General features: G+C 39.9%; 1 protein-coding gene across 3 annotated transcripts in view; it reads left to right on the forward strand.

Annotated features, from left to right (window-relative positions):
- anks1b (ankyrin repeat and sterile alpha motif domain containing 1B) overlaps positions 1 to 22476 on the forward strand; it is a 178829-nt gene that overhangs the window by 39445 nt on the left and 116908 nt on the right. For all 3 annotated transcript variants that reach the window (XM_079582748.1, XM_079582745.1, XM_079582746.1), the window contains exons 2-3: positions 7993 to 8073; positions 10951 to 11107. In XM_079582748.1, the coding sequence (XP_079438874.1) occupies positions 7993 to 8073; positions 10951 to 11107 (238 nt within the window). The remainder of the gene's footprint in view (positions 1 to 7992; positions 8074 to 10950; positions 11108 to 22476) is intronic.

Below are 22476 nucleotides of genomic sequence, written 5' to 3' on the forward strand. Positions count from 1 at the left end.
AATAACACGGATGAAACTGTAGCACTAAAGGTGAAGGCTAACCAGCAAAAACAATTAGATGCTAGTGCCGCAGTAGTCGGGTCAACTAGTCTGTTAATGCCCTTGTCTGCAGTAATGGTAACAACACACTCTGTATTTCATAATATTTTTGAACTATTTGTCATGCTGAGAATAAATAGAAGTGGAAGCTAACCCTAATCTTGAAATTGTCAAGCACTGTATTCAATTCCTATAGGTGGGTGCAGGCTCCTCAAACTATGAACCTGCCCCTGGAGCTCTTTCTGGAGTATGGGAGACTTTGAAGTGACGCGTTTGTCATACATGAGACACAAACTCAGCTGTTCTTTGAAGTCGTCTCCTCTCGCTGAGGTTTCCCTCTGCATTTGTACGATGTGCACGTATGACACTACAAACAAATCCTCCTTATTTTTGGCAAATGATTTAAGGAGTGAAGCTGAGACTGGCAGAAGGTTAAATTACACTGTGGAGACGGGGTAAAAGGGGACAGTCTCTCTTATGTTGCGCTTTTGAGATATTTATTTTATCTGCTTTTATAACAACATATCTGTCTGTGGTAGAGCTGGGCGATTTGTTCCCCCCCAAAATATTTGATGTTCTTATAAAAAACTCAATTCACGATTCAATTTGTTTTTTCCCCGCATTTAAAACAAAATGCAAATGACTGTAAATATATTTTAAATATATATATATTTGTTGTTTTTAGTTAAAGTGCATCAACAAACCCAAAAATAGCAAAGGCAGTCACTGTAAAAAAAAAGAAGAAAAGTCACTGTGCAGTTTGTAGCAAAGATTTTCAAACATCCATATCATTAAAACTGCATTATGCAACTTTTTATGTGGAAAAAAGTTGATATTTGTGTGTATTTGACCTTGTAGTGACCCAGTGGCCTATATGTGTGGTCCACATAGCACCTTTGCTTTCCATCGAAGTGGTCTCTATGACGCTCCAGGATCAATTGTTCATCAGGTTTTCACTGTGGACGGATCCTCTCACCGGAAAGCCTACAAAATAATTGATCCTGGACCGTTGTAGAGACCACTGTGATGGAAAGTAAAGGCGCCATGCTGACCACTCATACAGCCACTGGGTCACTCAAAGGTCAAATACACACAAATCTCAACTGATTTTTTTTGCATCAAAACTTGCATAATGCACCTTTAATACCAAATCAAATCGATTTGACTTGCCAACTTGATTTTGAATTCAAATAGATTTTTTGTCTAGCTCAAGTCTGTGGACATTTAAAGGTGAATCTCGTTATAGAAGGGGGCGTGGATTCGCCGAGGGGGAAAATAGAATCTTAAGAGACACACAATTTTCACTCTTTTCAGCCTTTTTCTCGTGGAATATGAACTTTTTTATCACACATAAATAGAGTCAAGTGTAAATTGGGCCCATATGATAATTTTCTCACAGCAGATTCTTCAGTAGAAGTGAAAAAACGGCAGTTGTAGCTAGCGCTAGCTAACCGTTAGCATCAGCCCAATGCAAACATGAAGCATCAAGTTAGCATTCTCCGTTATATACTATATGTATTTATGGGCTGTTGAACCACTTTGCTCCTCTCCATGTCTTTGTATCTTTAGTTAGTAGAAAACTATATTCATATTTCAGCGTTTGTTAAAGTTGTTTTTGAATAATTAGAGAAAGTTTAGATTTTTCTAAAGCCACATTTATTGACAGCAACAACCAGAAGTTCAAACAGGCAATTCACAGGCAGTCAGTCAGCGAGGCATTGTAACGTACATTCATCATCTCCCATGTCCTCTACTTGACAAATCCACAGATCGTTTATATATAGACGACGTGTAATGATAGTCTGTCCTTAGTTGGCACATGTTATAATCATATAAGAAAGGTTCATAATAGAAATATATACAAATATTTCTAATGTGGGTTTTTCTAATATGCACCTCTGATATTTATCTTATTTTTTAAAATGTGTTTTTTGAAATGAGCTCGTTTGAAAGACAAAAATCATTAGATTCCAAAACATAATTCTCTATAATTATATGCAAAAGTCTATAACAAAAAATATATAAAATAGTTGCACAAACTTGTGACTGAATTTCAGCGTGATGTTTCTCCGCTCCCCTGTGGCCTAAGAAGTTGTGGGAGGGCTCATTTTAAAGCTCTGCCTCAGCACTTTCTGTTCTCTATCACTTTCGGTTCTGGAGATACCGGCCTTTTTATCGGTTTTGCCGATATATTGGTCAGGCGCTATTCATGACACGTGGCCTAATTCTTTTTTAGCTTACAAGAAAACATGGTTACAGTAAAACATTGAAGGTCCCATGTTCTCCCCGTGAGTGCGCATAGGTTTCCTCTGTATACTCTGGTTTCCCCGACCACTAAACACATGTGCAATAGTCCAGGTTGAGTGAGAGTGTTTGAGAATGAGAAATTAGTCCATGGCAACAATCCAACGTGGCATATATACACTGTCCTGACCAAATATACAAATTAATAATCAGGAAATAAAGTACTTCTACTTCCTATGTACCTTATCTCTGTTCCCTTTTTTGATTTTGTCCTATAACCTTATTACCGTTGTTGCTCTTTTGATTCTGTGTGTGTTTCATTCCGCTGTGAGTGCACTCAGGTGCCCATGTACAACACAGGTTTCCATCTAAATTGAATCCTAGACTACAAACGGTTTCCCAATCCCGCCATTTATTTTCCTCTGAAGGCAGCATTGTGCTTTGATGTGGCTGAACTGCTGCAATGTGACGCTTGCTTAATATACGCACCGACAAATAGGCAAATGTGCTCTCCTCACACTCCAGTTGATGCTTGAATCCTAAATCAAAGTGGCTTAAAAGTGTCTCAGATCAACCAATTTAGTGTCTGCTTTTGATGAAGTTTTATTAATGATGTTTCCATATGTTAGTAATCCTATTTTAGACCTGGTTTTAGCCTTATTTAGTATTTGTGGTTTCCTTGCTCCAGTTCAAAAACTCCGGTGCCGTCTTTAAATTGGTCAATGCATCTCTAATGTGCAGGATTTCTTGTTAATTCAGTGTAAATATTGGCAAAGAAGACTAAACATTACAAGAAGATCATCTGTGAAGCAAAAGCAAAGATCTGAAGCATCCACGTGTGCGATGTTTGTGACACCTTGTATGATGACAGGCTTCAGTGGACAGCACTGTGATTTAAGGCAGAGCTGTTCGTCTGGAAGTGAGGAAGAGTTCAAACACAGGGCAGTTCTGCCGGAGTCCTTTCATGATCGGAACCTGCACTTTTGATGTCTTTGTTTGAAAAGTGTCTGCCCCTGGCGCAAAATTAGAAGATTGGCGATTGCAAGCCAGTGTGAAAAAGTAAGGCTTCTTTGCATGAGATGAAGCCAGAACTGTTTCGCTTGCGAAGACGGGCTTAAGTTCCCCTCGCTGCTGATTCAGAGGTTAATGGGGGGAGATGTCGTCTGCACATTGGATTAGTGCGCATAGACAGTGCATTCCTGCCCGAGCTTCTCCTCTCCATTATCTAATCTCAGGTTACACACTAATTCTATTGAAATTTCACTGCCTCCTTAACCCTTCTTTTCAGCACTCAATAGAATAGTGCTACTGGGTGGAGGAATGTGGAGGGTGAACGACTGTGATAAGAAAGCTCATTATGGGAGGGATTGGACTCTGTTTGGTGGCATTTTAGAAAGAAATGTGTTGCTGCCACAAATCCTATCATTGGACTCTTATATACTAATCTGAAATTAAGATTTTTGCCTTGATGAATTTGTGTGTGTCATTTAGGCACAAGTGTGGCGCTGGTAGAGCTCACTGTTTTTGAACGTCCTCCGCCTTCGAGGTTACTAAGAACAATAGTTTAATTATGCTTGGAAGCGTGTGTTCAGCCAGCCAACAATGCACCACCACAAATGTTCATCATCTCACAATTGTTGGATTTTATTATTATAGAACCCAAATCTGGACATAGAGATTCTGCTGTTCAAGGATTAGGGCTGCTGACTGCATAAATATTTGCAGTCAAATCAAAATTACAATTTGAAAGGCTGTAATTAACTCCCCAATAGCTTAAGACTCTATACAGGATTTTTTCACTTCAAACAATGAAAGAGGAAACCACTAAATTATAACATTGGTTTAAGTATTGACTAATTTCTAACTTTCGTAACATTTTTGTAGCATCCCAATTCTTCACAGGGACATGTTTATAGGCACATTTCACAACTTGCCGGGTCACTTTCACAAAAAATGCTACAAAACTAGCCTGCAAGTTCATGAAATTGATACAAAAGCTTTGTAATTACATCCCTAACCCAAATGTCTGAGTTAACAATATACTAAAGGAGGACAAAACACATTTCATTCCATAACTTGGAAGAAAAAAAATCAGGCATAGCTCCTTTAAAGCTGTACAAACAATGTTCTAAAGTTCATGTGATTCTTGTAGTAGCTTATAATGCTGCTTGTTGTAAAATGTAAAAAAAGAAAACAGCGTCATGTGTCCAGAAGTTAAAAAACATCTAACATTTAGAAAGTGTTAAGAATGAAAAATGTAGGTTTAACGTGATGTGCTGTGTAAGAGCAGGCTACACTGCACTCATTAAACATTTTAAGTATTGATACATTGATAAAGTATAAATTCTTGGTATTTCAGCAAAGATGTATTGCAAACCGATACATTGTGCCAGCTAGGCTAGGGTTAGCAGTTCATGATTCAATCTCCTCTCAAATGTAAAATGCTCCTGGACGTGTTTAAAATGTGCATTTTGAATTGCATCTGGATTTTAAAACATTAATCTCAAATCTAAACACTATGTAGCATCCAGTCAATATTGAGAAGACCAGAACTGATGGTTAAATTACTTTTATTGCCATCCGTGTCATCAACCAACATAGAGCAGGGCAATCATAAATTACTATTACATTTCGACCGTTACACAACTCATTACATTTGTTTCAATTTCAAATATCTCATTAACTCTACAAACCTTGACCTCGACCCAATTGACCGATGCCAAACCTTGTAGTTTTTACAGCAGTATTAAGTAACTCGTGCCCCTAGAGGCCGTAAGCGCCGCTGCCAGGTGTCGTAGCATGTTACGTTTTTTTACTAATTGTAAGAGTAATTGTGAGAGTAAATACTATGCTGACAGAAAAGACATAAGGAGAGGGATATTGTACATTCAATTACACAATGGAGATCATTTTTTCACTCAATCTTGGCTGTAAACACTGTTTAAGTGGCGCTAGCCCACAGTTAGCTTTGCCTGTTTGCCTGTTAGCGTCTTCTTCGTGATTCCATTAGTGTATATTGGAGCCGACCTGTAGGCAGGAAAGCTGCAATTATGGTTTTCTGGCCAGAGACACCAGGGGGTGTATTACCCCCACTTTCGGGATTACGAAAAGAATTTATTAAGGTAAACAGGTTACTTAGTACTGCCTTAACGTTTTTAGCCGTGAACCTTTTCAGGCTTTATTCTGAAATCGTGCAACCTTTAGTAGTAGCCTCAAAAAGATCTGTGTAATTCTTTAGCTTATAACCATCTTCATAATGTGAAAAGTTGCACGATTTGCTTAGTGTTCCTTATGTAAGTTCATAGTCACACTTTACCGGTGTCACTTCACTCACATCATTTGTAACACTGTGGGCTCACAGTGCTGCGATGTTGAGGAATACTGAGAGAAAACACAACACCTCCGATCCCTCAGTCACCAACAGCTTGTCTACAAAGTCCCTAAGAGCAGCTTTACAGATAGCAGCCTGTGTGTAGATATTTACATGTCGTGTTTATGAAATGCTCTTTGTACGATTCGTCCTAATGAGTGTTTGCACAGATCAACGGTCGCACTTATACGGCACCAATGTTAATGTGCGGCGGGCTCAAGGTCGTTTCTGTCCAGCTTCCTGCTGTAGAAAACAGCTAAGGGCCGTTCACGTAACATTAGTCGTTTTCCTGCCCGTAGACATTTAACTACAAGGCCCTTTTCAAGTGGTGCACAGTGGTAAAAGCATCATGGCATGTGCTTAATGTACTGAAGGATTAAAGAAGGGCATCTCATGTGAAAGGAAACGATGAAGAGTTAGTTACAAGGTTTCAGCTGTAGCACTTGTACTAATTGCTACCACAAGGGGTCAGTATATTTGTCTGACATACAGTATAAGTGTAGATATTTCTAAAACTAACAATGGGTATGTTTACATGGTCTGAAAAGTCAGATAAGTGAAGTAATCAGACAACCCAATAATCAGATCTGATGCGTTTATATTCACTTCAGAAATCCAATCATCCAAAACTCTGGGTTCTACGTGAGCCAGTGCAGTTTTGGATTTTAGATCTTTAGAACTATCTCCCTGCCCCCCCCCTAATCAGCTCCACCTGCAGAACCAGGATGCTTTTAGTATTTTTTTTTATTATATCTTTTCATCTTTGTGACGTTGGTTTGGCCTTTTTATTTATTTTCCTGGTTAGTATTTGCACACGTGTGAAAGATTGGAAAGAAATCCAATTACCATATTTTCCCGACTATAAGCCGCTCCGGAGTATAAGATGCACCAGCCAAAATATGGGTAATGAAGAAGAAAGAACAGGCTGAATAGGCGTACGGTATGCTAACGCAACACATTGATGGTTAGCCACACGAAGCATAAACAGCAAACTATATTAGTGTCAACGTCACATAAACAGTTCAGATAACTATATATAACAGATAACTATAGCAAAAAGAACATACCAAACTCTCGATCTTACTCCAAATCGCTAAATCCATTGAAATCTTCATCCTCGGTGTCACTTCTGAACTATCGCCACGGCAACCACCTGGGCATGGAGGCGTAACTGCACCGTTGACAAGCCTCTCCCGGCAGCATGTTTTCCAGCTCTCATTTGCGAACACGTTTCTCTATCTGTGGCCATCTGGCTTTTAGATTCTTGCTCACTCCAAACTTTCTTTCTGCTGCTCGTTTAGCCTGCAGTGCCCTCTAGTGGCATGTGAAATTATACATTTGAATTGTAAAAAAAATAAAATAAAAAATCACATATTAGTCGCTCCGGAGAATAAGACATAATAAGACTGGCATACTATGAAAAAAAGTGCGATTTATGGTCTGGAAAATACGGTATATACATATTACACCAGATTATGCTGTTTACATTTCACTTCAATGATCTGAGAACTCCAGGAATCCGATCAGATGTAAACGTAGCCAATGAAGAAGGAAAAATAAAAATAGGGCTAGTGAAATCCTACATCTCTCAAAACATTGTGGTTCCATTGGGGTTTTGATCTGTTGTTTCTATTGTTTGCTGCCCTCTGCCCTTGTCATTTGTCAAGCTGCTCTTTTTAACAAGCAATTTCTCAGTGCTGCAGTAAGTGGGTCAATTGTGAAGGGGTGCAGGAGAGCGGAGTGATCGATACGCACAGACACATTGTGCAAAGATCATTCGGACAAATAAAACAAGCTGGTAATATATCATAATACAATAAATCCAGCCAACCTTATGACGCTGCTAAGCCAGGTAGCAACAGTCTGATACAATCTTTGCTTATGAGCTTAATGTACACGGTCCTGATAGATAAATAAATGGAATAATATAGTGAATAGCGTAGAATATTAACTATTGCATATTACCATAATGTCTGTTATTTGGGTCCTGTTTTTGTCCTTGCAGCGACTGCATGGGTTCAAATTTGATAATGCAGTCAATTTGTGAATATAACTTGATTTAGCACTTTAGCCCAAAGCTTAAAACCAGCTAATTAGTGCTTGTGTGACCTGCTCAGGGCATTGCGTGTGAATCGGAGAGGTCATATGATGTTTGCCCTGGGAAAACCCCAGGCGACATGAGCCCTGCACTGCATGCGTCCGTCTAAACGAGGAGTAGTGTACTTCTGACTTGAATTTTCGTAAGGCATCTCTTTTTGACTGCTGATGTTGTCCATGCGTATCCCCACTTAATAAATTGGAAGTGCAAACAATAATTCAGTGTCTCTGTTTGTTTGCAGCATGTGGAAGGGCCTGAATGTCAACTGCACAGACAGCTCAGGATACACCCCCTTGCATCATGCCTCACTCAACGGACACAGGTAAGACATTTATTCGCTCTCTATTTCCCTCTTCTTAAAATGTTTGCAATATAACCCAAGAAATACAGATCAAGCATATCATTATGGCCAATAGTGATGAGTAAATTTCATTTTATTGCTATTACGAGTATCCACTTATCAGCGCCCTGAAATTTTTTGTTAACCTCTTAAAGGGACTACACAAAGTTTAAAAATGTTAAAACTAAGTATTTTCCTCCCCCTACATGTTCCAGCCATGTCCTAATGTGTACAATGAGCCCAGACCTGTTCACCACAACTGCCTTTAAAATCCTGCACTGTCACTCAAAATGGTGTTAATTCGGGTCCGAAGTGCCGTCATGCACAAGCTTAATATAGAACCTGCAGTTACGCATAAGACCTCAGGTGGCCGTAGGGAGTATAAAATGACCAACTTGCATCTAGTCCCTTTAAAGGAACAGGCCACCATTTTTCCATACTGAGATATGTCCTGAGCTTAGATGAGTTGATGCGTAACTGTCTGGTCTTTATGCATTCGCTCAGTCACGCAAAAAGAACAAAGATGTTGTTAGCATGTTAGCATTCAAGCTTTTAATCAGCTACCTTTGGGCTGCTATGATTTTTTTGTTGTCTTGACCCTTTTATATTGTATGTCATTTCTGCTTTTTAACTGTGTTGTGAAGCACTTTGTGGCCTTTGTCTGTGAAAGGTGCTATATAAATAAAGATTACTTACTAACTTACTTTCCCTATTTAAATACGGCTACGTGAGCAGTTACACGATCCAAGTATAGTTACACAAAGTGCTCCTAAGGTGTGTTTACGCCTTGGAATATAGCTCCCCTTTTTATCCGCTTAGAAAATCGACATGTTTAACTTTGTGTAACTATTCACGTAACCTTAAGGGGGGAAACGTGGAAGAGCTTGGTCACTTTTGACTTCACCCCCGTTTGGCCCCGTAGAGGAGAGGAGGATAGGCTAAATGCTAACAACATCTTTGGTCTTTTTGTGTGACTGAGCGCACGCGTAAAGACCAGACAGGTACACATCAACTCGTCTAAGCTCAGGTAAGAACATATCTCAGTATGGAAAAAACGGTGACCTGTTCCTTTGAGCTGAGCCGTGCTGGGGATGTCCCGCGAGCTTTTCATCAATGAAAAATCCCCATAAAGAAATAAATGCATGTGCTGTTTCTGCATACTCTGTGAAATTCTATGCACTGTGGCTTCAAATGGTCACGACACGTAACTTTATGACACCAATAACAGAAATTTGGTTGCAATGTCCTGTGTATAATGACTGCGTATGGATCAAGTTGGTAGCCCATTCTTCACCTGCTCTGTGGAGAAATAGATTAGAAGTGCAGATTTGGTTCAGGCCTGAGTGCTACATGGCTCGGTGGAACTGAAGGATTAGTTCTGTGCTTTGGGGGAAATTATGTGGATTTCCTCCCTCAGCTTCATTTGAGAAAGGAGGAGGATGGAAAGAGGGAGGGTTGAAAATGAGGTGATTTTGTATTTTAGCTTTTTGTGGGACCTAACAACTGAGAAGTCAATGATATTATGGAGAATGAAAACCTTCACTGATGGTTTTTGTTTGAATTATGATTTGCTCTGTGTGACCTTTATTCAAAATGGGCACTGGTATATTATTTGCATAGTTATTTCCTGCAGAGTTGCCTATAGCGTTTTTAAGTGAATAAAGCTGATAGTTTTAAGCTGCTGAGCTCAGGTAATCTCAGGATGTTCTCTCCCCTCAGCGTGTCCTCCTGACTTTCTGCATGCAAATGAACCAGGTCCGCTTTGTTGAGAAAGTTGGCCTGAAACTACATATTGACCAATTCAAAATAATAATAATAATAATACAATAATAATAATAATACATTTTATTTGTATAGCGCTTTTCAAGACACTCAAAGACGCTTACAGAAAACAAGAATAAAATCACACATAAAATTAGCACAGTAAAATAGAGGGCAGTTACTCAATAAAATAACATTGAAAATTAAAGGTAACCAGTAACCCAGCGGCTGTATGGGTGGTTAGCTTTGTGTTCCATCCCAGTTGCCTCTAGGTCGCACAGGACCAATTTTAGTTCTGTTTTTTTAAGGGTTTTGGTAGGTTTTCTGGATGAAATGTACATAACCTTGGAGACAGTTCCATCAGCAGTGAAAACCTACCATGAACCCTAAAAAAACAACTGATCCTAGAGCGTGCTAGGGGCCATTGTGATAATAAATAAATTATATATAGTTAAATATATAGTTAACCACTATACAGCCACGGGGTCACTGAAAGGTCAAATACTCACTAACATCAACTTTTTTTCTCATAAAATTTTGCATAATGTATTTATACGTATAAGATCATTCACAACATAATACATTGACAAAAAAAAGTCATTACTGTGAAAAGTCAATGGACCTTTTATACATGTTATTAGTGCTAGTTGGAGGAAACCTGCACAGACACAGTGAGAACATGTAACTCCTCATCAAAATGCCCCACATGGCCCTGGGACCGAATCCGGAACTTTCTTGCTGCTTGGCAACAGGGCTGCTGTGCCATTGTGCTGTCTGTGCGGGTTTTCTCAATTGAACTCAATATTGAAGTTTCTGCATGGTTTTCTCTTAGTCTTTAAGTGAAGTCTGATGCTCTGTCTGTCGTGCTTGGCCTTGTTGGTTATTCATCTATTGAGGAAGCTCTTAGAAAAACTGTGCTTTGTGTCATCATATATTGTTTTATGAGGATTGTTTGGGCTGTTGCGTAGATGAGGAAATTGTTTTCTAGCTCCAGTGTAAAGTGTACGCCATGATATAGATTCAACGCCTTATCATTAGTTCTGCCGCTGTCTTGCCTTTGTTTGATTTATTGATCGCTGTTGCTCCTCTGCGACTCAGGGAGGTGGTGCTGAGGCTGCTGCAGTTCGAGGCCTCCACCAACGTCGCTGACAGTAAGGGCTGCTTCCCTCTTCACCTTGCTGCCTGGAGAGGAGACGTGGACATAGTGCGCATCCTCCTCCACCACGGCCCCTCCCACTGCAGAGTCAACCAACAGGTAACAAGACGCCAGCCTTTCCCCAGTCAATTTCATAACAATTGTTACTGTGCTCTGAACGTTGTGTCCTTGTGCAAAATCTATATCTGACCGCTCCACATAGTACATTCTTTGTCAGTGAATGTCTACTCTATCGTACATGTTGTCTGAATATGTCACATTGAGTAAAGCTGTTGCTATTTTGTCTCTTGAAGTTTCAGGGAGGTGAAAATCCACACAAACTGCCTCATTATGACAGCAATTGGACAACAGTTTGAGCCTCAGCTCCGGGAGCATTTATAATGTCTCTGCTGTCATTTCTCAAACGTAAAAATCACCTTTTCCTTTTCCTTCACACACACTTACGGCATAATAATGTCCTGTTATAGCGTCTACCCCTAATACCCCTCTCTCCAAGGGTTGGTTTGTCAGCAGGAGAATAGGACCATCTTTTTTTCTACTACTCTGTCATTGATTATAGGAGCTGAGAGGGCTGCACAGACAGCATAGGCACATGCAGTGTAATGCTGATTGAGAAGAAACCGTAGTACATGCCATGGTAAGCAGACTCAAGGAAAAGCTAATGTTCTAGTACTGCAACAACTTTCTCGTACAGGATTAAATGCAGTGTGTTCATGAGATTTAATAACTACGGCATATTGTTCTGTTGGCATTTGTTTTTCAAGAAAATGTTAAGAGATGTACTTGCCTAGACTAAAATGTAGCTGTTAAAGGCACACTGGCACACAAGGGCACTCATTTTGGATTATACTATTGCCATCAATGCAAAACATGCACCTAATGACCAGCTAGACACAGGAAATGCTATTTTTGCTGCGGGTGATCAAAAAATGGATTTTAGAGGAAAAGGACTATTTGAATCTCATATTTGGCTGCCTTTAGTCGATATCTCCACAGAGACGAGCACTCCCTCTAAAGTTACAGTCAAGCTTGTATTTTATTCTAACTTTTGGGTGAAATGTTACGTGATATTGCTTTACATTGTCCTACTATTAGTAAATAATAATAGGATAGTAAATAATAGGTAAATAATAGGACACAGGTTTGGTGCAGTGATGGTTAAGTTGCAGACCTGACAACCAGTATCACATATTTCTGATACAGATTTTTGTGCTTGTGTTGACCTAATTACAGAATACTTTTATAATAATCTTCTTAAACCATGACACCATTACTCTCGGACATATATTTTTTATTATTTCACTTTGGTATCCATAAGGGTTGCGCTGTAGATATAAGTATGGTTCACTACGTCGAGACTCCATATATTTCCACTGTCTGCCCGGCCTGTTGTTGAGAGCTACAGGCCTGCATGCATGACATGGGCTGATATACTGCAATCATTCTCACGGGCCACCAATCACAGAGCCCTGTAGCCCCATTCTTTATATTGCTCTGCCCACACAGTGTCAGAGGTCAACGATGCACGTACATCTACGAATGTGTGCTGGCAGGAGTGCAGTGTCTTTTTTATTTGGTGCAACGAGGAGCAACAACAACAAAAAAGACAGAGATTAGATATTTGACTGGGCCACTTGTAGGAGGCATACAGCTGAGGATTACTGGAGGTTAGTGGATATTACTAGCCAACTTTGGACCTCTGTTTACAGCCTAATTGGTCCCAGCAGTATGGACTCACAGCTGTTTTGTTTGTTTATTACCAGAGGACTGTGTTTAGGAGGCTGAGAGAATGACCATCAACTATGTGTGAGGCAGACCATGTTAAATAGTGACAGATTTATTGAACATTCAGGGCTGAAATAGAAGGTTTTGATATTTTATTTTTATCTTATATTGCGCTTTTGCAGATGCTCAAAGTCGCCTTACAATTACGTACATTATTCATTCATTCCATACTCTGTGGTAAATGAGCTACGTACGCATATTGCCACAGCTGCCCTGGGGTAAACTGACGCAAGTGAGGCTGCCAATCGATTCCACCGACCACCACCAACCACTCACACCCAGGCTTCCTGGAGGTCTCCCATTCAAGGCCCTGCCTGCTTAGCTCCCGAGATCTGACGGGATCAGGCAGAGTGAAGGCTGTATGGCCTTGAACGCATGTGTAAAAGCGTGTATTCAAGGCTGTAGTCATGAGTTTGATGAGATGTTGTGTTTACTCTTCCAAGACCAACTTGTAAGGGGCTCACTTACTGGAAGCACCATAGTCACAGATTTGTCTGTAGGCAGTCGCAAGCTTCACCCTCAACATCCACTTATCTAATTTGATGCCTTATTTCATTACATAATGCAGTTTTTTTTCTTTTTACTATTCTGTAGGCCATCTGCCAGGCACCCTTAGGCCCAATTCCAATTCTCTTTTGTACCCCTTTGCCTTCTGTTTAGCCTTTTCCCTCACCCTTACAATATGGCTTAAAATTGAGCGCTATAGTGAAGGGCTCTATTTTCAATCCAACCAAATGGGACACTCCTATGGGGTAAACCTATTAACAAGATAAACGTGTTATAGAGCATACAAACAAACACAAAAGGAAAGCATTATTTCCAGCATTATAATCACACATGTTAACGTATGCTATCTGGTTATATTATACGCATCAGACTACTTGTACAAGGCCAAGTAACCGTTTATAAAGTTACAATAAATGACATGACTGAGAGTGTTAAAAGCTGCCGTCATGGTTTTATATTTCTTATAATGAAGACACAATAGTGTTTAGACCTTCGCAAAAGTTGTAACAGTTAAATTGGGAGTAAATACTCACATTTGTGTGAGTCCTTTGACGCCATGTTTCTGTGCTACGTAAAACTGGTCATATGCGCCATACGCATCATACCCCTTTTGCTGTAAGTTTGCATCTGAAAAAGCTTAACCTCCAGGGCTATTCGGCCCTTTCCCATCACCCTCACCCTGAAGGCAAAATAGAATCGGGACACCGCTTTGGCGCTCATGAACGTGCAAAATTGAGTAGAAGGGGGAGAAATGGAGTTGGGCGAATACTGTATAAGCTGTTCCTCCTCTGTACATGTCTCAACCATGTTTCTGACTTTATCTTCAGTACAATACATGTTATACACAGGCCCTTTTATTCTTCTAATGCTAACCCTACTGGTCATTCCTAAAGAAAACCTACAGTAACAACACTTTCTTGATTCTTCTGTCTTTTCCTCAAGAAAACAGTGAGACCAGCTCTGTCGTATGCCACACACAACATAACTGGTCTCACTGTCTTAAAGGCACTGTGTTGTTTTGTCCTACAGTATATTTTTGAAACAGACCTCTGTGTGCTGTGCATCTAATTATAAAGCCTGCAAGCTCTCCGGCTGGTTATTGTAGCATTACTATGACAGTGAAGCTCCACTTTGATGCCCTAAAAGCTATGAAGTGTGCTTGGTATCTCATCAATGTGAAAAATTGGGCTGAACGTGTTCGGAAAGTTAGGAATGAGTTTGAACCACCACTAACTGATTTAAACAAAAAAATCGTGTCTAAGTTTGAAGAGAAGCGTTTGAAAAAAGCTACCCCTTACTCGTATTGCCACGCTTTAAAACCACCCTTTTAATCTCCTAACTTCTAAAGGATGATTGAACTACAGTAGCCTCGACATGATCAGAGTGATGAGAGTGGCTGAGCAGTTTAATTGTGCAGATGACACACAGACATCTGCTAGTTTCAGTGGTGTGCCTCTCAATCAGAGCGATAGTCACATTTAGAGCAGACAGGGCTCTTAATGAAAAGAGTGACGAGATAAACAGCTTCAGGGTACCTTGTCAGCAGGTCAAGTGTCTGCAGATACTGAGCGCAAAGATATTTTTCTGAGCAGCAACAGGGCACAGGGTTGTACTGCTCATGTACTTTCCTTTCTGCTCTATTCCGCTTCCCCACTGCACTTCAGATTCTTTCCCCAAGGAAAAACGTGTGGCTCAGCCTATTACATAATACATGTTTCGGGAAGAAGGAAGTAGTAATTAGATGAGCTGTATTTCTTGGGCCATGTGTTAGCAGTTACAATCTTGAGCAATATCATCCTGGTGCAAAAGGGTCTTGTAACTTCAGGATACTTGAAACTTCGGTCAGTGGGTCACACTCCAGCTCTGCAGTAATTGTACAGTGCTTGGTTGTGGTTCAAAATGAAAGCCACATGTTTCCTGATTGTCGACATGAACACGGTCACTCAAAGGAGAAGCCATGGGAACGTCTTCGCTTGGACACCACTAATTTAGCGCTGTCAAAACACTGCGAGCCATAGGATGTTTACATGAGTAATCTGTTGTCTCATATGTTCAGCTATGGGCCTCAATTACACATGGAGCGACTCATCTCATCTTTAACCAAAACAAACTCCAGTGATGATAGTAGCTGAGAGCAGACGGTGTGAGAAATTTCCGTCTGGGGTGTTACATGGAAATACACAAAGAACTTCTTTTGTTTAGTAAATATCATACATCACCATTGTGCCAAGTAGAGCAACTGCCGGCGGTGCGACGTGTAATAAATGTTTTTTGGTTCATATCGTGAATGGTCTGCTTTAATAGCTCCCACTGGTGCCCTTCTGTAAAATATATGAGTCTTTGTATTCCCCAAGTGAGATATTTAACCTGCTTGGATAGTTTTAGTATGAGCCAGATGTGTGGAAACTATAGAGAAAACTATCTTCCTTTATTGGTTTGTATAACACACAGGAAATCGCTGACTCACTGTTAAGATCTCTTTGCTATGTGTTGGGCGATTATGATGATGCAAACTGTTGAACCAGCTGGATATGCAATTAGCAGATCTGAGTCATTAAGCCATTAGGATTTCATTAATCTGCTCAAATAAAATGCTTGTCTTTTTTTACTCCTGCTGCACACATCAACTACCACAAACATGTACACATTTATATGTTTATTAATGAGGCACATTTTCCCCCTTTCTTTTAAAGCAGTACTGTAAGTTGTTTACCTTAAGAAATCCTTTTTGTTGTCCCTCTGGGGGTAATACAAGTGTTAATGGGATGATTCAGGGTCTTTCATCCCCGATGGCCAAAAAAAACAAAAAGCTTGCAACTTTCCCTGCTCCGACCCGGAGGCGCAATACACACTAATCACGAAGAAGAAAAGGCTAACGGGCTAACGGGCAAAGCTAACTGTGGGCTAGCGCCACTTTAGCAGAATTTACAGCCAAGTTTGAGTGACAAAAATGATCTCCATTGTGTAATTGTATTTTCTGTCAGCATTTAAGTATTTAAGTATTTGAGTAAAAAAACACAGCATGCTAAGACAACAGCAGTGGCACTCATGGCCTCTAGGGGCATGAGTTACTTAGCTATATATATATAATTTAAAATAAATAAATAAATAAATATATATATATATATATATATATATATATATATATATATATATATATATATATATATATATATTTTTTATTTTTTTTTTTTTTTTTTAATTCATGCAGTCCTTATATTTGAAGTTTAGTGGTGCTAGGCTAGTGCTAGGCTAGTGCTAGGCTAGCGCTAGCCTAGAGCATGTCTATGGTAGCTAGTAGCCTGCATTAAAAACCTCTTCAAAATCATCGGGTCGTCCTCCAAACGTTGCCATATCTGATTTGTAGAAAACTCCTTTGTGAATTCCATGTGTAGTAATGCAGCCGCAGGTAAACAAACTACTGTAGATCCGGTAACCTAGCAGATCACTCCGCCGCTGCTAAGCTTACAACCAGGAAGCTGATGCTGCTCAAACATAACTTCTTTTAAATGCAAAATGGTTCTATTTCAAAAAATATTAAGTCAACACAGACATTTATATCGGTAATCTGGTGTTTTAAGTGATTTGCCTCAGGTGCACTGTGCTTGGGTCAGACTGTTTTTAATGCTGGCCACTAGTTACCATAGATATGCACTAGCCTAGCACCACTAAACTCTTCAAATATAATGACTGCATGAATTAAAAAATCTAAAAAATCAATCAGAAATCAACAACACTCTGGATAACTAGGAAATGAGGCCCTATGTCAAAAATCCTGAAATATCCCTTTAATCCAAAGACATTTTTCCCAATACAATTTTTTCCCCTAACACTTCTGAATGTGTTTAATTGACTTTGAACAGAATCACTTAGGCAGAGGTCACCAATCTAAATCCCATAAGAGTTGGATCCAAACTGCTTCAGTCCTATTAAATATATTTCTCGAGTATGAACGTTTTTCTTGCATTGCTCCAGTATTTCTTTACTCCCTCCCCAGACATTAGCTGGAGATCACGAGCTGCTGTTGTGTAGCCGGGCTTATCCCTCCATATCGCACCATCGGCATTAACACGCTGTATGCTTGAACAAACAGCTCACTCCGCTTTGCCTGCTTTGGTCTCGCTGCAACCTCTGTCTGTCTGATAAGCCTGGGATGTTTGCATTGCTGTCATTGTTCATTTGCTGATACCGGGAGCTCGGTGTTCTGCAGTCACACAAACACACATGTGGATTATTACATAAAGAACACACCAAAGCTTTTATTACACTGTGATTGCCGCCCTTATAACATTTATTTCATAGACGTATCAATGATAAGTTGCTCTACAGTGTGTCATGGCACCAGGAGATGGCTTTCGCCCCAGCCCCAATCAGCAACAATAAACCGCATTCGAAGGTGAAATCGAAAAGCTGTCAAGCACGGTGTAATGGAAATGTATAGTGCTCCCTCAGAAGATGGAGGCGGAACTTTCCCCTCGCTTTAAGCCTGCTGTCAGTCCATCAACGCATCTCTCAGTGGCTCCTCTCGCCGACGGGGAATGAGGGTTTCCCCTTAAGCTGTCAGAGAGAAATGCAGCATTGGCTTTTGGCTACTGCAAATTGAATGGTTTAATGCAGGGGTGCCCAAACTTTTTTGTCTCCAAGGGCCAAAATGAAAACGTGCCTGTGGGTCATGGGCCAAACACGGCGATGTCAAGCAGGAAACACATGTAACTGCAAATAATAGCCTAAAAAAATACTTTATTTTATTTTATTTTTTCGGTAGAGTAAATATTTGCATTTGATTCTGTCTATGCAAATATCATGCTACATTAAAGCAAATGTTACCTGTGGCAAAAACAAGATCAACTATTGTAGCCATAGTGCAAAATGTGAACAACACTCACACCAGTACCTACAGTGACATTACCTCATTCATTTGTTAACTCAAAGAAACTGCCACAATAGATTATTTTTAAAGTGTCAGTTCAGCATAATTTTTTTTATAAGTCAATTTTTAACATAAACCTTTGTTGATGTCAACAACCTTTGCAATAAAAGTTGGAAAAATGGGAAAGTCGATGCTACAACCCTCTGTGATTGATAAATACCAAGACACCACAACAGTATTCCTTGACTTTAAGAAAAGAGTGAAACAGCGCCCCCATTTTGACGCTGGTGGCCAAAACGTGTACTGCATCCATATTTACCATTGAGAATGAATGGGAGAGAGTTAGTATTAAAGGGATATATCAGGATTTTTGACATAGGGCCTCATATCCTAGTAATCCAGAGTGTTGCTGATTTCTGGAGATATTCGTGGCTCTAGGCTAGTGCAAGGCTAGCGCACTTGTACGATATCAGCTAGCCTGCATTAAAAACAGTCTCCACAGTGCACCTGAGGCAAATCACTTATAACACCAGACTAACCATATAAATGTCTGTGTCGATAGAGTAATTTTAACCATTTTGCATTTAAAATACCTTATATTTGAGCAGCATCAGCTTCGTGGTTGTATAAGCTACGCAGCGGCGGAGTGATTTGCTAGAAAATAGTCCCTCAAATGCGATCATTCATGTGATGCAAGGTCAGATATATTCCAAAACATATTCTATTATCTATTCTAAGTCCATTTACACTGTACATTCTCACTGAAGGCCTTAATTATGTTTTAAACAAAAAACAGTTGAAATAGATTCTTCAAAATAGCCGCCTTTTGCTTTGATTACTACTCAGCATTTTTGGCTTTTTCTCAATGAGCTTCACAATGTCATCAACAGAAGTGATTTTCACTTCACAGAGTGTTAAACTATTTCAGGCCTTATTATATGAAGGTCATTGAGAAAATGGCAAGAATAAAGGGTGGCTAATTTAAAATGCAAAACATTTTCAGTTATTTCACCCTTTTTTGTTTCTTACATAATCCCATGTGTTTATTTATAGTTTAATGTCTTCAATGAGAATCACACAAAGTAAACAGTGTTGGAAATAAAGAAAAGCTGGTACATAAAACGCATCTCCAAACTTTTGACTGGTAGTGTAACTGTAAGGACAGGACCCCCGTTGTACTGCACGTAGCCTTCCCGGCATCACACTTGTCAAATTTGCTGACAACGTGGGGCTCATTTCTGAAGGGGTGAGACTCTATACAGGGATTAGGTTTGGGCGAGGTTTTAACCACACCGGTAAAAAATATTCCCCTTGATAAGAATTTGTTTCTTACCGGTAAGAAGGATAATTCATGTGCAGTGAGCTGGAGGAAAACCAACTGGAGCGCAGGTAGAGAGGGAAAGCAGTGGAGCTGGTCCAAGTGTCGTCAATTTACTACATTAAGCCACTTTTTAAACCTCCTGTGACTATTTTTAAACATACGGCAAGCACGACCCCTCAGGGCTTTAAAGTCTCTGTAGTGTCCTGGCAGTTTTCTCAAAGCACATCCAGTTCATGTCCATTTGCAGGTAAGGCTAACAACACAAAAGAACTCTGATCTGCGTGAGCTTCTTCTTTTAGTCTTGTTTAAAAAACAGACTATGTACACAAACCTACATCTAGCAATCCTTTTCATGCGAAAATAACAAATATGTCCATGGTAAAGCAACAGCACAGAAACACCTGCACAGGCATGTCAAAGTCAGTGTCAGTGTTCTGCAAATAGCAGCTAAATGCTTCCTGTTCTCCTGCCAAAATAAAAGTCTTAACTTTTCCAGCAGCAGAGAGAGCTTTGTTGTGGAAGAGTCAGAGAGTCAGGCCAAGTACAGACTAAAGACTTATAAGTGCCATGACTGTTTAAATTAACTTTGGCAACATTACATCTTTTATTATCTATTACAAAATAATTATCTTAAGTCTCCCCCTTAATAAACAACGTTTTATGTTTTCAGTGCTGATAGAAATGACAATATTGAGGCTAAAGAGTTGGTGACAGTACAGTTTCACTACAGTTTTATGAGCTTTCTATAAGTGATCGACAAATTCAATATGATGGTTTGCTAATTTGCAGATGCTACTTAAAATGTAATGTGAACGATGTTCACATCTGAGTTGGAGGAAGCTCTTAAGACCATACTGAGAAGTATTATTATTTATTATCTATTTATTGTTTTTCCTTGAGCCATTGCCCAGTCCTACAGCAATGAGGTGGAGTGACTGGCAGGGCGGTGTCAGGGGAACCATTCACTCTTCAAACACCTCAAAGACCAAGGAGGTCATTATTGATTTCAGGAGGAGAAAAATTGACCTGGCACCAGTGAACATCAGTGGGGACTGTGTGGAGAGGTGAACTTCTTTGTGGCAGGCTGTATTGAAGGGGACCTGAACTGGAGCGTAAAGATCTCTGAATAGCTGAAAAAGGTCAAGCAGAGACTGCATTTCCTGAGAGTCATCTGCCAGAAACTGCTGGTGTCCTTCATCCTCACATTTACTGTAGCTGTTTGGTTCAACAGCTGCACAGTGGCTCAGAGGAAAGCACTTCATAAGACCAGTAACAATGTGAAGAAGATCACTGAGTTGCCTTCTCCTGACACTTGAAGAGTTACAGCCTCAAAAAAACCTTAAAAAGTCCCAAAACGTCACAATTGACGACACCTTGCACCCTGGACAACCCTCTTACTGACATTTAAGAAATGGTTCACCAGCTGGATTGTACTTTCAATGTATGTCCAATGACAATCAGGCTTATCCTACTTATGTAGATCACAAATACTGCATGTGAATAACCTTAGTCATCACTGTGTTTTGAATTTGTGAAATTATATACTGTTTGAGTAATTAAAATTAGACAAACAGAAAATACATTACTGTACATAATACCTTTACATGAATGAATGCATATTTTAGTATAGAGACTGAATACGATGATACTGTACTGTATTTAGCACAGTAATGATTGTCAGTCATTGACATGATCACATCCTGTGATGGTGAACTGCACTGACAATGACCAAAGTGATAGAACGTCGCGGCATCTGGTCTTATCTAGTCCACACATTACTAAACAGGCTTTATTACTCATAATGGCAGCCAATTACTCTGCATAAGTGAGATAGATGTGGAGCACAATTATTGGGCATACAGTGCTGCTCATTATCAGCTTTGCTCCGGAAGCGTCCACTTTAACATGAATGAAGGGGTGTGTGGAATACTCGCCTCTGATTGGTTATGGGAGCAGGCTCTCAACCTCACTGTGGTGTGTCTGCTGCAGCATCACGTGTAGCGGCTATAGGAGCTCCTCTCCTTGATACAACCGCACATACAGTATCTGTCCATCTCGAGCTGCTCAGAGAGGAGAGAGGCAGGGAGAGGAGGCTTGGGAGCCTAAGCTCTGTGGGGAAAGGGAGTACAGAAGCAAGAGATATGTGCAGCACTGTGGTAGGGCTGCATAATTCATGGAAGCTGAATTCAAAATCACAATTGGTTGTGTAGCCCTACAGTGAAGTCAAAAGCGTTACGAAAATGCTCTGCAGGTGTAAGATAGTGCAGATGATGCTGTGTGAGAATTGCTAAAAATGTGGAAGTCAATAAAAAGAGCCGGAGCTTGAGCTTGAGTCTCTGCAATTTTTATTCTCTAAACCTAAGTTAACAAACTACCAAGCTCAACAAAAAAGCCCAAGTTTGAATCAACATTTTCCTCAACCAAGAAGTCACCTTTCACAATAAATGTTACCTAAAATATAAGACCTCAGAGCAATTAGGATAAAAGAATATACGGTAACAGACAAATGGACTAAGGCTAAAAGATTCTAAAATGTTCAAAGACATAATTTGTGAATTGTAAAACTACTTAAAAGAGAAATTTAAATTTAAAAATGACTAAGACATTTGCACATTGTGCATCATGACCAGACTGATCATAATCTCTGCCCACTGTCTCATGTTTTCACCCTCTTACTTGTTTATACAAGGTTTGTATTGGTCTCTGTCAGTTTGAAAGTCATGACAAAGCTGTTTCCACTCATGGTTTGCCGGCCCCTGGAGACCACATGCAATCTTCATACTGTAAACACTCGTTCCTCAAAGTGCAAGTTCCCAAGAACAGTTTTCCTCATTTGAAATCACATCTGTCATTGTCAAAATCTTTGGGACACACTGGACACATTATAGGTGGTTGCTGTTGTTTTTGCTTTACACAAAGTTGGGAATACTAAGGTCAGCTCACTCGAAGCGTAAGCAAAGTCACATGCTTCTTGTTAGATTGGAC

The sequence above is a fragment of the Gobius niger genome (assembly GCF_951799975.1).
Source record: "Gobius niger genome assembly, chromosome: 2".
Classification (NCBI taxonomy): domain Eukaryota; kingdom Metazoa; phylum Chordata; class Actinopteri; order Gobiiformes; family Gobiidae; genus Gobius; species Gobius niger.